The following is a 22080-nucleotide window of genomic DNA, read 5'->3' as shown; positions in this document are numbered from 1 at the left end:
ATTCACTCGCTGCTCACTGACTCGCCTAGAGCAGCTTCCAGTCCTGCAGGCTCCATTCATGGTAAGTGCCCTATACAGGTGCGCCATTTTTTATCCTTAAACCATATTTTTATTGTACCTTTTCTGTGTTTAGATATGCAGATACTTACCATTGTGTTACGATTGCCTACAATACTCAGTACAGTAACATGCTGTACAGGTTTGTAGCCTAGGAGCAATAGGCTATACCATACAGCCTAGATGTGTGGTAGGCTATACCATCTAGGTTTGTGTAAGTACATTTTATGACCTTCGCACAACACTGAAATTGCCTAACCATGCATTTCTTAGAATGTATCCCCGTTGTTAAGCGACACATGATTGTATGTGAGTTGTAAAAATTACCTTAGATGCCAATAGTATGATACAGTCAAAAATCATGTTTAGTATGCTTATGAGGGTAGACTGTCAAGATGCTACATTTCTAATCATAAGTCATATCCTCGTGACTTCCAAAAAAGATGGAGGGTGTTGTGCAGAATAAACCTTTGAAAACTCATGTGGTCCTTTGTATCTTAATGAACAGATTCTTACTGTTCAGACATTCAGATGTTTCTATTACACATAATAATCAGTGCCACCATGTATAGAGCATTTCTTCTGTACTAGGCATTGTCTTCAGTGTTTATATAAACATTATTTCTCTTAATCTATTTAACAGCCAAGTGATATGAGTAGTAGTATCTCCATTCTGCAGATGTGGAAAGTAAATCTCAAAGAGGTGAAGTGACTAACTTGTTCAAGGTCACATGGCTTTTAGGATAAATGCTGGTAGCTTAGATTTGAAACTAGGTTTACCTGAGTCCCCGGTCCATCCTCCTTCCTAATTGCTCCACTTTTCCATCCCTCAGCTCTACCTTTCAGTGAGATCACAGTGCTTACAAAGTGCTTCTGCAGTCAGCACTGGGATAGTAAACCATTGAAGACAATGGAAGTAAGGAATGGTTTTTGGTGGTGGTGGTTTTGTTTTCAAATGTTACAAGGTTGGAAGATGCTTGCTTCATGTAGACCTGACATGAATGAGGCTGGCATCTGAGCCCCTTGGAATTTTCTGAACCAATTTCATCCATTTCCTAAACCTTAATTGGAATAAATGAGAGGTCTTAGCATTTACATGAGCTTTTTTTGCACATGACATTTTTAGTCCATAGGTCTCATTTGTTAATTATGCACAGCAAGGGAAATAAGATTTTTAATTTATTCATATTTTTCAGCAAGGCAATAGAGATTTAAGTGAGAGATTTAAAATTAGGTTGGTGAATATATTTTGCAGTAAATCCTGGAGACATTTTCTGTTATATTTTGTTCCTTTTGTACTTTTTACTGACTCTTGAAAAATAGATATGCCGGTAAAACTAAGACTTTTTTCTGTAAACATTTCTTATCTTGTATGAGGTTACTACCAAAACATTTTCTCAATTAGCATCCTTTTAACAGAACACAGTCCCGTACGTTGACAGAATCTAATCAGTTGGCATTCCCAACCCTGAGAAATAATGATTGATGCTTACTTGAGAATGATGTTTAAGTACTCATGAGTTAGTGTTTTAAAATGTTTAGTGAGGCTTGACAAATGTAAAGTGTTGTTAATCACAGTCAATTATTGAAGGGATTTTTTTGACCTGACCTTAAGTTTGCTCCTGCTGTTTTTGTTCTTTTATTTGGGTTTGTTTTGTAGGAATTGAGATGAAAAGAATACATCCCACCCCTCAAGAGTCTTTTTCTCATCAGCTTTCACATTTTTACGAGTTAAAAACAAACTTTTGAAATTTCTTATCTTTCACTCTAATAAAACTAAAGATTATTGATATGGTCAATAATCATAGTTAATCATAAGCATAGTTAAGATTTCCCTTTCCTTTTTAAAATTCGTTTCTTTAGTGGAAAGAATTGAACAGGCATGTGTTTCCCATTCCTACTTCCCTAAAGCCAGAACCAAAGAATGAAAACACCAAGAGGAATAGGGTCTTCTTTTCAGTGTGAGGCCTCTTCATGAAGACAGAACTGGTGACATCAGGACCAGAATCTTACTCTGAAGTCTGTGTTGCTTGAAAATATATGCCTTTTTAGATGCTTTCGTTCATTTTCATTAGTGCCAAACCACAGAAATTATTTTCCTCTTCTGTTTTGGTCTCTTTAGGATTACACATGCCATTTCAGATTGTGTGATTGTTTTGTAGTTAAATCTATTCCTGAAGCATTTAAGATGTAAACTGATGGACCTATTACTTGGTCTGTTTCAATGTTTACTAGATTTCTGTTAATGTTGTTGTAGTAGTGCCAGTTGTAAGCCTCCCTTTTGTATAGAAATTTAACCTATTCACATATGCCGAATTTCTCCATTAGTGCTTCTTTGATATTAACTATTTGGTTTTTTTTCTTCTACTGCAAATTGTATCAGTTTAGATTTTTATATAAACATTTCTCTTTTAGTTTTACTGTATTTTCAAGAAATAAAAAAGAAAGAAATACATGGAGGATGCTACAGAAATAGCATGATTCAAGTCCATGAATCACATAATACCAATCAGTAATCTACATCAACATTTCTGTTCTCAAATTATGGTTTAGATTTGAGCTTTTTGTTTGTTTTTGTAATCATTCTACTGTCTTCATTAGATGATCTTAGTCTGTGAAAGGATGCTTACAAAAAATCAACAGTGTTGAGAATAGGATTGCCCGACCAATCAAATAAAAATACTTACAATGATAACTAGACATATTGTGGTGATCATTTCATAATGTATAAAAATGTTGAATCACTATGTCATACACCTGAAACTAATATAATATTGTATGTCAATTATACTTCAAAAAAAAAAATACTGGATGCCCAGTTAAATTTGAATTGCAAATTATCCATGAATAATTTGTTAGTACCAATGTGTCCCAAATATTACATGATTTTTTTTTTTTTTTAGTGTAAGTATATCCCAAGTATTGTATGGGATATGCTTTTACTAAAAAAAATGTATTCATGGTTTATCTGAAATTCAACTGTAACTGGATGTTCTGTCACCATTTTATCTGGTGGAAGGCATCATGATAATATAAGTGAACATACATGGTTCTGGTACTTAAATAGCTGTGTAGCCTTGCACATCTCACTTAACCTACCTGAACCTAAGTTTTATCATCTGTAAAATGAGAACGAATAATAGTTACTTTGCACGTTTTCTATAACGATTAGAAATTATTTACTTAAAATACCTGATACGTAATAGATTCCCATTAAAGAGTAGCTGTTATTATCTGAACAAGGAATAAATACAATTGCAGGTTACCAGTTTTTTCATCTTAATAATAAATGACAACTCTCAGCAGCCGTACAACCCATTAGACTGATAACAGAAGAGTCCACCCAGATGTTGGTGACTGTTTACCAGATCAGAGAATTGACCAGTAATAAAATATACACAGCAGTGACCTCCCATCTCTCCTCTATTACTTGCCTCCTCTCATGTTACTTACCAAAGATGGTACAACTTGTTAGTAGCAGAACCTGAATATATATGTAACCTTTTTACCTTGTCTTTTTTTTTTCTGAGTTACAATTTTATTTCAATCCTGCCTTTCTCAAACATCTATTTTTTATATTTTTATTGATATAATTTACATATCATAAAACTTACTATTTTAAAGTATACAATTCAGTGGTTTTTAGTATATTGACAAAGTTATACAACAATCACCACTATTTAATTCCAGAACGTATTTATCACCCCCAAAAAGAAACCCCATGCTCATTAGCAGTTACTCCCCATTTCTCCTCCCCCATTTTCTGGTAACTGTTTATTTGCTTTCTGTCTCTATGGATTTGCCTGTTTGGGACTTTACATATAAATGAGATCATACTATATGTGGGCTTTTGTATCTGACTTCTTTCACTTAGCATAATGTTTTTTAGGTTCCATCCATATTGTGGCATGTATCAGTACTTCATTCTTTTTATGGTCAAATAATATTCCAGTATATGTGTATTTATTGCCTTTTTTTAATCCATTCATCAGTTGATGAACATTTGGGTTGTTTCCACTTTTTGACTATTAGGAGTAATGCTTCTATGAACATTCTTGTACAAGTTTTATATGAACATGTGTTTTCTCTTGGGTATATATCTAAGAGTGGGATTGCTGGGTCATATGATTAACTATTACTCTAATATAGAGTAATACATATAACTATAACTCTGATATACTCTAATAAATATATAACTAATAACTCTAATATAAGTATAACTCTATTTAGCATTTTGGGGAATTGCCAGACTGTTTTTCCAAAATAACTCATCATTTTACATTCACACCATCAATGCACAAGAGTTCCAATTTCTCCACATTCTCACTTAACTTTTTTTTTATTATAGCCCTCCTACTAGGTGTGAAGTGGTACATCATTATGGTTTTGATTTGCAGTTCCCCAGTGATTAATGATGTTGAGCATCATCTCATGTACTTATTGGCCATATGTATATCTTCTTTGCAGAAATATCTATTTAAATCTTTTGCCCATTTTTAATTGGGTTATTTGTCTTTTTATTGTTGAGTTGTAAGAGTTCTTTATATACGCTTGTCAGATATATGATTTGCAAATATTTTCTCCCATTCTTTGGGTTATCTCTTCACTTTCTTGAGTGTGTCCTTTGATGGACAGAAGTTTTTAATTTTGATGAAGCCTTATCTGTTTTTTCTTTGGTTGCTTGTGCTTTTGGTGTCATATCCACGTTTTCTTTTCTTCCTTGAAGTATAAAACAAACACTAAATCAAGAGTGAAGAGACATGAGTTCTATTCCCAACTTCGCAATTACATAAATATGAGACCTTAGGCAAGTGTTTAAACTCGTTCAGAACTCAGTTTCCACATCTGTGAAAAGAAACTGGGTTCAGCAGAGCAGCCACTTTGTAATTTTTTGTGAATAAATTATCTCTGTGAAACCCCCTAGGTTAGTGGTTTTCAGCCTGGGGAAATTTTGCCCTCCAGGTGACATTTGGCAATCTCTGGAGACATTTTTGGTTGTCACAGCTGGGGAGGGGCACTACTAGCATCTAGTGAGTAGAGGTCAGGGGTGCTGCTAAACAGCCTACAATGCATAGGATTGCCCCCACAACAAAGAACTATCCAGCCCAAAATGTCAATATTGCTGAGGTTGGGAAGCCCTGCTCTAAAATTATGATTCTATCATTCCACCTTATTTTAAGTGGTAGTCTTTGAGTTTGTCTGCAGGAGCCAGATCATTTTGTTCTCTCAGCCTAATGCTAGAAGTACTAGCCTGACCGGGGTAGTGGAAAGGGGAAGTACTAATAGTTCTTGCAAGTCAGGAGATTTTTTTGGAAAGTATTTTCAGAGCTATTTTAAATTATTGTGTCTTTTAACATGAAGGAAAAACTTCAATATAGACACCTCCATGCAAAGCCTTGTAGATATATTCTTGTTATTGAGTCCTTTTCTTTAGGGCTTCTGGAACAAAACTGTTTTAGTGAAATAGTTGGTACATGCTATTAAGTATAGCTAATCGATCATAATAGGGAAAAAAACCTCAGAATAACTTGATAGAAGAAACTTGCAGTTGATGTGTCTGTGTATTAGTGATTTGTCTGAACTCACAGGAAGTTAATATTATTCTAGCTGATCAGTTTACTTTAACCTTTTCCCATACAATCTACTAGAATGTACAATTTCACCTGAGTTCCGCAAATAATCCCAAAATAAAACATAAAATAGCTTGAAATATGTTTCAGCATTTCTGAAGATCTTGGTATGTAAAAAGCTATTAAACTTGCAGATATGTCATTCCTTTGATAATAGGGCTAATTGTTTCATTCCCTGCCTCATTAGATTTAATTGTTACTACCACCATCACAACCAACCACCATCACCATCATGGACTAAAGTTTGTTGATTATAATATATCAGGCTCTGTTCTAAGCACTTTATATCTCCTTTTTCCTCACAAAAATCCTATGGGGTAGTTTTTTTTTAAATTCCCATTTTGCAGATAAGGGAAAAATGTACAATAAAGTAGCAAAATACTTCCTAAGCCATATTCCATATTAAACCTTTTCTCGGGTATCAAAACTATTTCATATTTCAACAATGGAGGATATATGCTTGTTGTTAAATCTGAAAACTTTGGTGGCCCTAATTTTCTGGCACCCCAAGTAATAGCAGTTGAAGCCTGAGTTATTTCTACTTTTCTTTCAAGAAGAAATGTCTTAGCATTAATTATTTGTTTCTTTCAAAAGTGTTTGCATGTACCTTGAAGCTGCTGTAATACTTTCCCATTATACATATATACAATTTTAAAATTGCTCAACTTCTCCAATATATAAGTAATGGAAAGCTTTTTGTTTAACTTTGTTTATATGTACAGGAAGCAGTGAAAGAAAACAACAAGAGAAAAGAAATGGAAGAGAAGACTAGGAGGGCAAAGCTTGCAAAAGAAAAAGCTGAACAAGAAAAGTTGGAACGCCAGAAGAAAAAGAAGCAGCTCATTGATATAAACAAAGGTAGGAAGTGCTTCCAATTTCTTAGAATATGTATAAAGTGCAAAATAATTGCACTTAATTAATTTTGGATTATAAAATGAATAATTGTGTTATTGGTAGAAAATTCACACTATTACTAGTCACTTGTGTCGAATTTCTCTCATGATATTATCTGTATATCTTGTCACCTTGCACTGAGCACTCAGGATTTTCAGTAGCTGATGCAGGGTAATATGTTGTTGAATCTTTATTTCTTTCTTCGTTTATTTTACCGAATTATATTATATTCTGCATGAGGCACTGGTGAGGAAAGAAGAGGGTGAGATGAAAAGAGAAAAACTGGTATGGGGAGATGAGCTTTATGGCTCTAATTTCATTTTGTTGACACATGTCTGTTGACAGTGAAATAACAATTAACATTCTTCCCTGGGGGCTAGAACATCTCAAGTCATAATGGATATTGACAGCACTATTATAAGTTGAAAAAGAAATAGGGAGAGGCATCTTGTTCAGCTGTGAGCCTAAAAACAGAATGCTGGTATGTCCACATAGTGTAAAGTAAGTTGTTTTCTTGGTTTGCAAGAATGACTGTATATTAAAGGTGGGGTTTTTGGTTTTGTTTTGTTTTCTTTTTAAAGAAGAGACCGTAAGGGCCGGCCCCGTGGCTTAGCAGTTAAGTGCGCGCACTCCACTGCTGGCGGCCCAGGTTCGGATCCCGGGCACGCACTGACGCACCGCTTGTCCGGCCATGCTGAGGCCGCGTCCCACATACAGCAACTAGAAGGATGTGCAACTATGATGTACAACTATCTACTGGGGCTTTGGGAGAAAAAAATAAATAAATAAATAAAAAATTAAAAAAAAAAAAAAAAGAAAAGAGCGTAAAAAGAGAAAGTGATTGGTACCAAGTAGCTACACTCTGAAAATTTAAGAATGAAAAAGCATAGCCTTTGTCACTGAGGGTTAGAGAATTTAAAAACAAAACAAAATCTGAACACGATACAAGATAATATGATTAATATGGACCACCTATTTCTAAATATAATGATAGTAAAAATTGCAAGCACTGTATAACGTTGACCATGTGCCCAGCAGTGTTCTAAGACTTTCACATGTTTTAAGTCAATTTATCCTCATAACATCTCTATGAGGAGGTACTATTATTATCTCATTTTATGGATGAGGAAACTGAGGCTCATAGATATTAAGGATCTTGCCCAAGGTCACACATATAGGAAGTGTTAGGACCAAGATTAGAATCCAAGTAGTCTGGCTATAGAATCTTTGCACTTAAAAAGCCATCATCAAATAACAACAACAACAACAACTAACGTACAGCACTTACTCTGTACCAGGAGCTGTTTTAGGAGTTTTACATATGTGAACATATTTAATACTCATAAAACCCTATTGGGAAAGTGTTCCTGTCTCATTTTAAGATGACAAAACTGACACATGGAGAAGTTAAGTAACTTGCCTAAGTTCACAGACATAGTAAGAGGTAGAACCAAAATCTGAACCTAGGCAGTCTGTGGCCATAATTAATTATTAATTATTATTATGTGTTTTTAATTATAATTATTATAATTACTAACATCATCAGTTATTCTGCAGTGTATTCTCTGTTAATGGCTAATCTTCTGAGATGATATCTGTACAATTAAGTTTATTCTTCATACCATTAAAATATATAAAACTTTTCAGGAATTGACTATAGTTTATCTTTTCTACCCAGAAAATAAATATAATTTTAAAAGAAGAAAAAAAGTACACAGCCAAGGTAAAATAGAGTAGTATCAACATAATTTAGCAAACAAACTTCATAAATAGGATCAAAAAAACTCGTCCTAACTGAAGATCTCTCGATTAGGAAAAACATTAGAGCACAGCATGGCCATGGCTATTTGTAGGAAGTTCTCGCTTAAAGGTGATGGAGTCAGTAGAATAGCACTGAAAGTTAGCGCCCTTATGTGCATGGAGGAGTAGTGAAAGAAGAGGCTGGAAGAGGTAGGGGACAGATTTTGCAGTCTCTTGGCTGTGCTGAGGGTCTTACCTGAAAGCTATGGGAAGCCTATGAAGGTTATAAATGAGAAAGTGATGTGCTCAGATAGGTTTCTTAGAAAGATCATTTTGACAAGAGCATAGAGAATTGATTGTAAACGGAAGGGCCTGAGACAGCAGAGGTTATGAGATTATCATCATAGTCCTGACAGGAGATGATGGTGGCCTTAACTAATGCAGTGGTCGTGAGGTTATAGAAGTCACCAAAAAGAGGTGTATTAGAGTTCTATAGGCTATGGATGTATAAAGACATTTATTTTAAAGAAGTGGCTCATGTGATTATGGAAGCTGGCAAGTCCGAAATCTGCAGGGTAGGATGGCAGGCTGGAGACCCAGGGAAGAGACAGTGTTGCAGTTCAAGTCTGAAGACAGTTTGCTGGCCGAATTCCCTCTTGCTCAGGGGAGGTCAGCCTTTTGATCTATTCAGGCCTTCGACTGATTATATGAGGCCCACCCACATTATGGAGGTCAATCTGCTTTACTCAAAATCCACTGATTTAAATCAAAAACATTCTCACAGAAACATCCAAAACACTCCCACAGAAACATCCAGAATAATGTTTGATCAAATATCTGGGTACCGTGGCCCAGCCAAGTTGACACAAAAAATTAACCATCTCCAGAGGGGTGTTAAAAGCTAGAGCTGACTGACCCTGATGATTGATTAGATGTGGGAATCAAGGGAAGGAGGCGTTAAAGAAGGTGGTACCCTTCATTAAGAAAAAAAAATTCAGAAATAGCGCAGATATCGTCAGGAGGGTTACAATGATTAGTTTCATTTTGAACGTGTTTCATTTTCACACACCATGTAAAGATGGGAAATGTCTAAGAAGCCATCGTACGTGTGTGTATTAAACTCAGGAAAGAGGTTTGAACTAGGTAGACAGAGTTGGAAATCATTGGTTTTTGATGATTAAAGTGAGGATATATTAGTTTGCTAGGGCTTCTGTAACAAAGTACCACAAACTGGGGGGCTTAGAACAACAGAAATTTATTGTCTCACAGCTCTACAGGACAGAAGTCTGAAATCAAGTTGTAGGCAGGGTCATGCTCTTTCTGAAGATGCTAGGGAAGGATCTGTTCCAGGCTTCTCTCCTAGCTTCTGGTAGTTCCTTGTCTTGTGGCAGCATAACTTCTATCTTCACGTGGCATTCTCCCTGTGTGCATGTCTGTCTCTTCAATTGGTATTCTTTTTTATTAGGACACCAGTTATATTGGATTAGGGGTCCAACCTACTCCAGTATGACCTCATCTTAACTGATTACACAATTCAACCCATAACATACGAGTTTGAATGAGATCACCAGGGAAAAGTGTAAATCACAGGTTCTGAAAGTATTTGGTCTCGGAACCCATTTACACTCTTAAAAACTATTGAGGACCCCAAATACCTTTTGCTTATTTGGGTTGTATATATTGACATTTATCCTATTAGAATTAAAACAGAGATATAATAAATAAAATTAATTAATTTAAATAAAATTAAAATAAATAATTTTAAAATTATTTATTTATTCTATTAAAATAACAATAGTAAAACTATTACATGTTAAATAACACTTTTTAATGAAGTAGCTTTATCTGCCAAAATCTGCCCCACCAAAAAAGTAGTAAGAAAAGAAAAAAATTAGTGTTGTAAATCTCTTCGAAGTCTGTCTTAATAAAAGACTGCTTCTACATTCAATCTAATACAATATCATTTGTCAGGTAGCTTCTGGAAAACACTATTCACTCATAAAAGAATGAGAGAGAAAAAGGCAAAAAAGTATCAGTTTCTTATGAAGGTAGTTTTGATGTTGCAGTTCTGAAATGATCTCAGAGGCCCCCACGAGTCCCCAGACCACACTTTGAGAATCTTAGAGGTGAATGGTGAGAAGAGCAAGCAATCAAGACAGAGTCTATCCAGTTTTGTGCCAAGAACATCATCTTGCTCCCACACCACACCGCACCCCTGTCCCCCTGAGTATATAGCAACCTTTCACTATTTTCCTAAAAATGTACCTATAATAGAAAGAAAAGACCTATTTTGATTGTGTCTATAGTATATATTTTCATTTGCCAGGATTTGGTTAATTACCTCTTCAAATATCATTGAAGCTATAGTAGAAAGATCCAAATAGGTTTTGAGGCAAATGCTTAGCTGAGTGATCTGAACATGAAAAACACACTTTAAAATACGATTTATCTTTTGTGTATTGTTTACGTATTTCTATTTACAGACCAATCAAATAGTAAATTTCACCATTAGGTTCTTGATTTGTGGCCCATATGTTGCAAATACTTATTATTATTTATTGTAATATTATTTTATACTTAAGAGTATATGTCTGTTAGTACTTATAAATATGTTTCAAAAAGAGATCCTTCCACTGCAATTGTGTAGTCTTAAGAAGATGAAAAGATGCAGAAAAGAATAAGAACAGAGTCGGGGAGTTGGGTGTCAAGATGGAATCAGTGTCAGTGAATTTCCCAGACAGTGGCTTATAACAGATGCTGTTGTGAACTAGGTAGAAGTCAGTTGCAGACATTCTGAGAGCCTGGGAGGAAGCATAGTGGAGCTACATAAAATGTGAATCCATGGGAGACAGGAGAACGATGTGCAGTCAGAAAGTGATTCATAGAACTTCAAATGTGTCCATTTAGAACGTTGTTATCCACTTTCTACTGAAAGACCGCTGTAATCTTCCTTTCCACTGAAAGAGAGGTGATATAGCACATTTGACTGCCATCTTGAGATACATATTGTATAGAGTGTAGAGGTATTGCATGCACATGTGACTAGAGATCCATACCATTGGAACCAGAGGATCTTAACTGTAGCAAAAATCAAGTAAAGCGTCCCTTGGGTCAAGAAAGTCACTTGAAAATGACAACTTTAAAAACACATATGCTCTTTCTGTAAGGTTTCTATTTCATATCAACTTGGCAAAATTGCAAACTCCTCCCTTTTTTTAAATTTCCCGTGATCCCATATAGCTAATAGGTAACAACAGTAAGATATATTTATCTGGCATGCAATATTGTATACATTCATCAAGGAAAAATATTTTAGAATTTAATTATTCAGAAGAATAATAGGATAAAGCAAACGCAATAGATTATTTCTATAATCTAGAAGTGATCAACTGAGCTCAGAATTAAGTGAACATAGCGTGGAAACAAAGCAGCCAGAGAATTATATCTTTCAAGTTAAATCCATAAAACATATCATGTTTCAAGGCTCCATTTTAAGAGAATTGGCTATCAGAAGGCAAAGGCCATGATAAGAAATAACATTTTTTTAATTGTAAAGGAGAAAAAAGACATGAATTATATGTTAAAGAAAGTCATTTTGTAAACATTAAGTGGCATGACTGAAAAGTTATTAAAGTCTGTATATTAAAAAAGTGGAGATCAGCTCTAGCTCTGCCACCTACTAGCTTTATGACCTTGTTTTGTTCCTCTGTCTCTTCATGCCTCAGTTATCTCATCCGTAATGTAGGATAATGACATTTACCTCCTATCGTTTTAGTGAAGATTAAATGAGATAATTAAGTACAGTACATAACACAGTGCCTAGAATATACTTGCTGCTGCGGATGATGAAACAGTCATTTTGTGCTCATTGAAGAATCTGGAAAAAATTCAAGACATAGTCTCCATCTTTAGGAAGTTGATAATTTTGTCAGAAAGATGTTTAGGGGCAGGGAAGCCGTTTTCCCACTACCAATCTTAGGTTCTTTGGCTGGGGCCCTGTAAATTACACTGACAAAAGACAGATTAACAAGAGAAAAGCAGATTTATTAATGCATGCTTCACGCATACACATGGGAGCACTCAGTGATGAGTAACTCAAAGGAGTGGTTAGAACTTGAGCTTATATAGCATCTTAACAAAAGAATAATAAGTTTTTAGAAACTTTTAGATAAGACAAAGGAAAAGGACTTTGAGTTCCTAGGGCGGCAAATTGTGGGAAGGTAAATATATGGGGGAACTAATGGAAGATAAGGGTTAGTTAGTAAAGTTTGTTATGTATGTTCTTCTGATGCCGTTTCTGGACTGATAAGGATCTATCCAGAGTTGTCTCTGGTGATTAATTTCTGTTCTCCTGGTAGAAAGACGAAGAGGGACACCTTTACAAGTTTATGTCCTTCTTTTAGGGAAATAGGGGGAGGGCAGAGAGCTTTTCTTGTATCTCCTTCTTCTCAATTGCTTTCAGTCAAAATAATCCTTATGCCAAAGCGGCATATTTTGGGGTGACATATTCTGCTGCCCTTTAGATGAAATAAAGCTGAACCAGAAAACAGTGTACTGATATATCATAGAGATTATTTAGAACTATTAAAGGGGGAAATCAATGAAGTCTGGTACAATGATGTAAGGTTTCACAGAAAAGGCAAAGTATAGTAGCTAGATGTATCAATTGAAGTAGATGCTGAGGATGGCTAATATTTGGCTAAGCAGAGGTGACACTATTCATGTAAGTGGGAATGACATCAGCAGTAGTGCACATTGGCACATATGGCAGCAGGCCTCATGTAGGATATGTTCAATGGCCCACAGGAAAGGACATCAAAATGATTAAGAGGATAGGTCCTCAGTTCAAGTTCCAGATCCACAACTGACTAGCCATACAATTTCTGACACGGTATTTCATCTCTCTGTGCCTTAATTTCCTCACCTTAAAATGGAAAAAAAGTACCTTCCTTGTTGTTGTGAGGGCTAAACGAGGTAACCTACAGAGACTGGTATTACTTATACTCTAGTCTATCAATTGTATGTTGATGTCTTGGGTCTCTGACAAATAGTTTAATGTTCAGTAAATATTTTTTGATGTTGTCATTGTCCTCGTTGGCGTTGTTGGGAGAGGAGGGTTTGAACTGGAAGACTGTTGGAAAGATGGGAAGACTTGGAAAGACTATAAAGAGCCTTCCAAGTCAGGCAGGGGAGTTGTGGTGTGATGAGGTAGGAGAGCCAAGGTGATTATAGGAAGTTGTTCGGGGATTACTGAGGTGTAGGGAGCCAGAAGCACAAGAGAGGGGAGGTGAATACAAGGTGGATGTAGCTGGAAAAGAACAGTGAAAGGAGAAAAAAAAAAAACAAAGCAGTTAGCTCATACCTGATTCTCTCTTCAGAAGGGGAGTTTAAACCTGTGGCAGTTCAAGAAGGTAGTAACAGGGAGGAAAAATTTCATAGAAGAGATGGAAAAAAAAGGCAGTGGGAGTTGCAAGCAACAGATTCACTGATGGCCAATTTTTTTTAAGAACAGCACAGTTTAACCAATATATAATTATATATTGATGTTTTTTGACGTATTAGGTTATTTCATTCATCCAACCAACATTTATTGCACCATTTCCTAAATAATTATAATTAGAGCATGCATAGTAACACACCATTTATTTAAATGTAAAATTGAGAAAGCTAATTTAAATGCAGCAAAAAAGATGCTAAATCAATAAATGTACTCTAAAATGTGTAATAGTATATAAACTATGCAAAGTACTTGGTATAATCTATGTTCTCCAACCTTTGATTATATTAGTATAGACGATAATTAACTTAGGGAACCACTAAAAATAAATTAATTAATTCTGTAGGTAGAACAAGAAAGCTTACCAAATATTTATAATATTTGTGAATAAACCTCTTTCTTTTCATGTTTATGGAAGTCAGCAAATTAATGGCAAGGACTTGGAGGAAGCAATAAAAAGAAATGCATTTAAAAAAGGATGTTTTGAAATTGGAAACTCCAAGCGTGTTTCTTATGCAAATATTATTTAATCAGGAACAGTTTTATTCCTCCTTATATAAGATTATATGGAAATTAGAATTGCCAATTTAGTTCTAGTATGATGATAAAGAATCAGCTACCTTAGTCTGATTTGATGATAAATCAGTCTTCTGAAAGTGAATTAGCATATTTTAACCAATAAACCTAAACATTTAAACTCTATCGTTTAGTGGTAGATAGCAATTTTGTTTTTCTTTTTTCCGAGTTTTAAAATAATTACATCGTATAAGTAAATGAATTCATTTCACATTACATTATTTTGATCTGAATAGGTTGAAACTATGTTTCCTAATGTCATACCCCAGACATTAAATTACAGTAACCAAAATATAGATTAGAATACCCATAAATAACAGAATTGAACCCAGTAGTATTAAAGTATCTCCGATAATATACATTACTGAGACAGTAAAGGTACCATGATTCTGGCGTACTTCACAAATGCTAATGAACAGCTCATAGACGCTAAAGGAAAGCTCAACAAGTGTGTATACTTGGTGGACCTGGAAAAGAATCATTCACATAGTAAAGCCTTATCTGTGGAGGACAAAATGCATCTGCTTGACGTGCCATTTACTTACATTGCCTTGCTCCCTATATTAGCAAACATTTCAAGAAACCTGTGTTTATTCAAAATCAGAACTTTTTCTGTTTGTTCTCTAGGTTTGTTTTTTCAGTAGAGATTTGTGGGGCTTTTTCCCAAATAAAATTATTCAGTACAGTAAAGATTTGCCCAGGTCTTTAGAGCTTTTAGCAAACTAAGGTATTTAGTATAAATTTGGGACTTTGTTGTTTTAATGAAACATCTTTAGGTCCATGTTAGGCAACATCATGCCATACAGTTGCCATTCATTCAATAAATACTTCTTGAATTTCTAAGTTCAAGCACTGGGTTAAAGCATAGAGGTGCAAGAGGAGCTCCCACAGTGGCAACCATCTGGTGATAAATCACACCCTGCTGGATGATTCTGCTGACCGCCAGTGACATGTCATCTCAGATGGATCTTTCATTGGGTTAGCCTTCTATTGAAATGAGTTCAACCTCTTCATTTTTGGAGCCAGACAAACCTGAGTTCAGATCCTGACTCTGCCCCCTAAACAATGTAACTTTGGGCAATTCACCTAAGCTCTAGGATCTTCAGCTTCCTTGCCTATATAACAGGGGAAAGAACCCAAAAACATTAATTCAAAAAGATATATGCACCCTTATGTTCATTGCAGCATTATTCACAATAGCTAAGAGTTGGAAACAACTTAAGTGCCCATTAACGGATAAATGGATAAAGATGTCATATATATACACAATGGAATACTACTCAGCCATAAAAAAGATGAAATCTTGCCGTTTGTGACAATATGGATGGACCTTGATGGTATTATGCTAAGCGAAATAAGTAGGAAGGAGAAAGATAGATACTGTATGACTTCACTTGTATGTAGAAGTTAAACAAACAAATACAGAGAACAGATTGGTGGTTACAAGAGGAGAATGGAGGTGGGGGGAGGGCAAAAAGGGTAAAGGGGGACATTTGTATGGTGACGGATGGAAACTAGACTTTTGGTGGGGAACACGATATAGTGTATACAGAGGTCAAATTGTAATGATGTACACCTGAAATTTATATAATGTTATAAACCAATGTTACCTCAAAAAAAAAAAAAAAAAAGAATGGCATCTACCTCCTAGGCTTTTCATAAGAATTAAATGAGAGAATACACGTCAATCTCTTAGCACTTGCCGGTCACATGGTTAGCACTTAATAAGTATTAAATGCTGTTATCCCATTAATAATAATAGTTATTTCAGTGAACATATCAAGGAAAACTATTAATGGCAATAATCACTACAATCAAATCTTGGTTGACTAGAATGCCTAGAGTAAGAGGTGATTAATCTGATTTTGTAATTATATAGAAAGCCATTTGTGTGTCAGTCTTTATCATTCATAATCTTTCTGAACTCTAGTAGTCCATAACCCTCCTTTCACCCTCCCAATCAACTTCCTCCTCGCCCTCAGTATTTTGGCTTTATATTTTACACAGGTGAAAATGTGCAGCATATAGTGCTTAAATATAATTTTGTACCTATAGCCAGCACACACTATATAAATCACTAATAGATCATTAGGACTTTATTATTGTCTCCGGGCCATTATTCAGAGCATCAGTGATCATTGCACACAAGGACTTCATTGGTACTAATTCCAGAATACAGTCTAGATTAATTGAAGGTTCTAGTTGTTTTTTCCTGTAGTCTATTTGAGCCACTTATCACTAGTAATTTTTTTCTGACCTCTTACTAAAATAATTACATTTCTGGCATCAGTTCACTGGAAATAAGTGCTAAACTCTTGCTCTATCTGCCTTAGCAGTAAAACAGATTTCTACATCTACTAAAAATATTCTTTTAAATAGGGGACAAAAATAAATATGCGAAACAAGATAGGTAATATACTTTAGATCTCATTAAGAGTTCTTACATTCTAAATGCAGAAACTTAGATTTGCACAAACTATAAGAGCTGTCTTCAGTGTGTTGAGCATTTAACAAGAATTCATCAGTTCTTATTAGAAGATGAGTAACGCTGGCAGTTACAAATTTGGCTACTCTCTGCAGTATGTGCTTGTTGCCATGTATGCCTTATGTAACTTTACTCGTCAGAAAACCATGAAAATATTAGAGCGGGTGGGTGAAAACAATCCAATTGACTGCATGAGAAATGACCAAAACACATTGTAGGTGGCCTAATCATTTATTAGAAAATATGCTTTGGTTCTATATTTTAATATTCTGATTCTTATTACAGAAAAGTGTCAAATGAATAACAGCTGTTATATACCAACATTGCAATTAATTTGGCTCTGTTCTCAGTCAAATGCGTTTAGATTCATGTCAGTAATTACACCTAACAGATTCATAGAACCAACAAACTGCACTGAAACCAACTGAGTCTCTAATGACTTTTTTTTGAAAATTATATTTGTTCCACCCACGTTGAATCCCTGAGCCCCTGGGCTGCTTCAGAATCAGGACAAAATCTATTGTTATACTAAATGTGCAAAAGGATTATTATGGATGAAAACCTTTCAGTGATTTTTAATTTAATTCTACAAGTATTTATTGAGTGCCCACAGCGTGCAGAGCAGGGGTGACACACCCTAATCATGGTATTGTTGTCTGATAACTCAGCACCATTAACCTACTTAAGGGGTTACTAACTGTCAGCCTTTGTCCCTCTCTGTGTGTGTTTCTTCTGTAAGAAATAATGGCTCTTCCTGCGTGTGTCTGTGTGTGTGTGTGTGTGTGTGTGTGTGTGTGTGTGTATCCACTCACACAGGACCATGTGCAGCGTATAACATATATATTTCATTTTTTCACGTCTTTTTTATATATGAATACTTCTATTTTTTCTTCTTTCTGTCTAGTCAATCTTCAGTCTCAGTCGCTCCCTTCACACATGAGCAATCTATAAAGTATATGATATCTTGACTAGTTAGAGGAAAAAAATGGAATAGAAACATATCTTAGTTTAAGAAAGCAGTTATATCTTTCTTATAATGGTATTCTAACCTAAACTTAGAATACCTGATTGTCATCTAAATCAGCAATGAGTTTCATATGCTCTTTCATAATAGCTCAGAAGACGTTGGTATGATTCATTTGGGAAGCAAAAAAATAATTATCCTTTTAAATGTGCAATTAACTATGGATGGCATAATACTTTTATTTGTTTGAACCAGTATCAGAATCTACTTTAAATGTACATTGTGTAAAAAAGACAATTCTCTCTTTATCAGAGGAGATATTTTAGAGCTCTTGAATTTGATTTAGCCTTTTCTCTTTGCTGAGCCCTGGACAGGGCTGCCTAGGAATTACTTGGAGCATCGCTAAACAGGCTGGATGTGATACGTCTGGGGAGCCACAGGCTCAGCCCTGCTGAAGGTGGGACGGGGACGCAGGGGTTCTTTGCAGACCTGTATGGTTCTGTGGTAGAAGAACCACATTCTCAGAGTATGCTGGGTTACGCTGTGTTGTAATCTGAAAGCCATAATACATGGTTTTATTTGGATTTTTAATCTCTCGTTTTTATAACATAACTCCCATCCCAATTTTTGAGCTAAAAATTTTATGCAGTTGGATGTTTGAAGCTGAAGAAGTTTTCCAAATTCCTTGTTTATCTCACCAATATCTATGCATTCCTGGTTTGAGTTGCTACCTCCTCTGATTTTCTAGCACAGTATTTCTGTGAAAGGAAAATGTGTTCCCTCTAGTCCTCTTTTGTCAAAAACTCTTTGCACTTGCTTCCTTTTGCCAATTGAACCATTTTTGAAATGCATCAATAGGGAGAGCCTGCCTTGCCTTTGCTAGCCAGGAGTAGCTGTAGGTGCATTTAAACAATCCAACTTGAAAAGGAGATTTCTCTCTTTTTATTTGAAAACAATTGAAAATGAAAGGTGTATGTCTCAGGACAGAGTGCTTAACTGACCTCATTCTACTGAACTTCAGGATGATATATGAAACTGCCTCCCCTGTGTCCTCCCCAATGTTTTAAAAAGATGCTTTACTAGTTTGAGGCAACTGGTTCTGAGTCAGAGCTCTATCTGGCATAACTGGAATCCATTATGTTGTTAGGTCTTGTTAGACTGTTCTTTGCATCTCTTTTTCTTTGCTCACAGAGACAATGCTGCTTTGTTTTAATAGCTATCTGATCATATTTTGAGGGGAAATAGAGATGGAGTTGTAGAGATGAACTATGACTGCTTTGAGCTTTAAGTGTGACCATGATCCATCCCCCACAGTACATACAGCCTGGACTTTTAAGTAGTCTAGTGTACGCTCCTGTGGCTCACATATGTTGAAAACTATCCCTTTTCACTTGATTAACCATGACAGTAAATGAAACCCCCAAAAGGTACTTGTCTCCTCACGTTGGGAAAAGGAAGTGGTGATGTGGAGTTGGCAGTGCTGTACCCAGCTTATCCTTCCTCGCCCCCTCTCTCATTTTTAGACTCCAGAGGAACAAATGAAACATCTTTATAAGGAAATATATGGGTTCTTCTTTTTTTTTTTGTGAGGAGGACCAACCCTGAGCTAACAGCCAATGCCAATCCTCCTCTTTTTTGCTGAGGAAGACTGGCCCTGAGCTAACATCCGTGCCCATCTTCCTCTACTTTATATGGGATGCCACCACAGCATGGCTTCACAGCGATGGGTCGGTGCACCCGGGATCTGAACCAGCGAACCCCAGGCTGCCGCAGCGGAGCGCGCGCACTTAACCGCTTTCACCACCGGGCCGGCCCCTGGGTTCTTCCTTTAAAAATCATAGATAATTATAACCTTAGGAAAAGATGTTGTGTGCCCTAGACTTCAGTAGTTCTTCTCAAGGATGTGGCTCTTTAAAGGCAAAGTCGCTAAGGACTGTTTGCAGATTGCATAACATTACAAAATTGCAAGTCTGTATTTTTGAGGCACCATCACAACATTTACTCTGACAGCCGTATGTCTTAAAGAAAAAAATGTATTATTTAAATAGAAAATGGGGCCTGATGCCAGGGTTTTGTTTTGTTTTGTTTTGTTTGTTGGGCGGGGGAGGATAAGCTAGTTGCTTGTCTCACAAATATGGTAAGGAAAAGAAACCTTTCTGTGGAAGTTGGCCGTCTCTAAATCTCTGGTATTCAAGAAATACCAAGTTTCAGTTTACAAAATATAAGTCCTTTGTCATAAGCATCTTTTTTTTTTTTTTTGCTTGTAGGCAGTTTCTGAAACTAGTTTCTTATTCCCATGTAATGCTTTTAGATGATATTTATCCATAAAACTGTTTGGATTTTTTGAGTTGTTGATGCCTTTTTATCATTCCCCTGCACCTCTCTCCCCTTCATCGGGATTGTTGCCCTGTCGCACTCTTCCTGATGCATTGCTTCCTGGTGGGTGACATCATGATTTGCGAGCAATCCAATATATAAATAAGGCGGTGAGAACTGCCTCAGCAATTCCATTTCTGTTGGAAAGGAATTAAGCAGTCTCTTTCTGCTTTCTTACATTTTCCTCTACATTGTGTTTTTACAATTATATTAGGCACTATAGGAGGGCCCCTTTTTGCTTTCACTCTATTTCTAAAAAACATTTGGTTGATTCAAAATCTTCTTGGAAATGTAATACCCCACGGGTTATAATAGACGTCTCCTACTGTATATGTTTTTGTCACGCCAGAATGTGCCATTCAGCAATAGCTAATAACTACTAATTTTCTAGGAGCATCTCAGGGATACAGATGCTTTGATCAGTGTGTTTTTATTTTCACTGATATTAAAGGAGTGTTTATCTAGGAAGAGTGATAAGAAAGAATATATCAAACTTTGACTTTAATTCTTGACTATGTAGACATTATATATTCATAGGTGTTTTCTGTGCTTTGGTAGGTGTGGAACTATGTGTGAGTTCAATAAAACTTTGCTTCAATATGTTCAAAAGTGAATATGGAGGGGCCAGCCCGGTGGTGTAGTGGTTAACTTCACCCGTTCTGCTTTGGTGGCCCGGGTTTCATGGGTTCGGATCCTGGGCGTGGACCTACCCACTGCTTATCAAGCCATGCTGTGGCAGGCGTCCCACATATTAAGTCGAGGAAGATGGGCACAGATGTTAGCCCAGGGCCAATCTTCCTCACCAAAAACAAACAAAAAAAAGTGAATATGGATATGGTTTTACTGGATAAGCTCATTAACAAAGTTGCCTTTTAAGTATAGAAAAGGCTCTGTGTATATAATGTGCGTGTGTATGCATACTTATGTACGTACAGACATACGATACATATTATTACATAGACCCCCCCCCCACAAATAAATGTCTATTTGTATGTGTCTATGTAATGATAGAACTGACTGTCATAACTCATTTTTTAATCTTCCATTGAAGTATTTAAAGCTAGTTAGAAAGGCATACAGGATTGATGTCAGGGTCTTGCATTACCCACCTTAGAACAAGACAGTATCATAATTATTTTCAAGCAGTTAGTATTCATTTACACTTGCCCACATATTGCTCATTCCTTTTGCTTTTCAGATCATTCATCTGGAAGTACTCTTTTTGCCTAAAATACATATTTTAGAATTTCCTTTGGGTGAAGATGGAAAATATTTGGGCAAAGCCTCTGTGGGAACATTCTGGGCCAAGAGAGACCCAAGCTTTGTCCCACCCCATACCCAACGCATGGGACCTTTGGCCTTCTTATTAACCTCGCAGGAGCTTTCATTCCTGTAGTCCCATCTCACCAAAGGTGTTCCTTCTGTGTCCTGACTCATTGCTGTAAGCGGTTCTATCCCATCCCTTAGTTTAAAACAATGTAACATTCCATTACAACAAAACGTTTCATCCAGCTTTGTGCTCTACCTGGTTTTATTTTCTGATTTAGTACTTTGCATGGTCTTATTAGTCTCAGGTTCAGGTCACAACTTCCTGATATCCTCCTGGCTCACCTACAACCTCTCCCCTCACTCCATTCCTATTGCTAATTGGCAGGCTAATGTACTGCCATCGTTCAGCTTGAGTTTCTTCATTTGAAAGAACACTGCTGTTCTCCGTTGATACCTTGTGACACTTTGACAGGTGCCTCAGGAACCCTACCATGGTGGGTGGGTTCAGATTCTTGGCGTTCTCCTACAGCAGTGGTTCTCAAAGTGTGGTCCCTGGACCAGCAGCTTCAGCATAATCTGAGATTTGTTAGAA

The 22080-nt window shown here is 36.2% G+C and overlaps 1 protein-coding gene across 2 annotated transcripts in view; it reads left to right on the top strand.

Annotated features, from left to right (window-relative positions):
• The window catches only part of DIAPH2 (diaphanous related formin 2), an 825716-nt gene that overhangs the window by 636348 nt on the left and 167288 nt on the right, over positions 1-22080 (top strand). For both annotated transcript variants that reach the window (XM_087427460.1, XM_014795691.2), the window contains one exon: positions 6410-6545. In XM_087427460.1, coding sequence (XP_087283586.1) covers positions 6410-6545 — 136 coding nt within the window. The remainder of the gene's footprint in view (positions 1-6409; positions 6546-22080) is intronic.

This window comes from Ceratotherium simum, chromosome X (genome assembly GCF_057802395.1).
Source record: "Ceratotherium simum simum isolate JZ-2026a chromosome X, ASM5780239v1, whole genome shotgun sequence".
Taxonomy (NCBI): Eukaryota; Metazoa; Chordata; class Mammalia; order Perissodactyla; family Rhinocerotidae; genus Ceratotherium; species Ceratotherium simum.
This window is presented reverse-complemented; position numbering and strand designations above follow the sequence as displayed.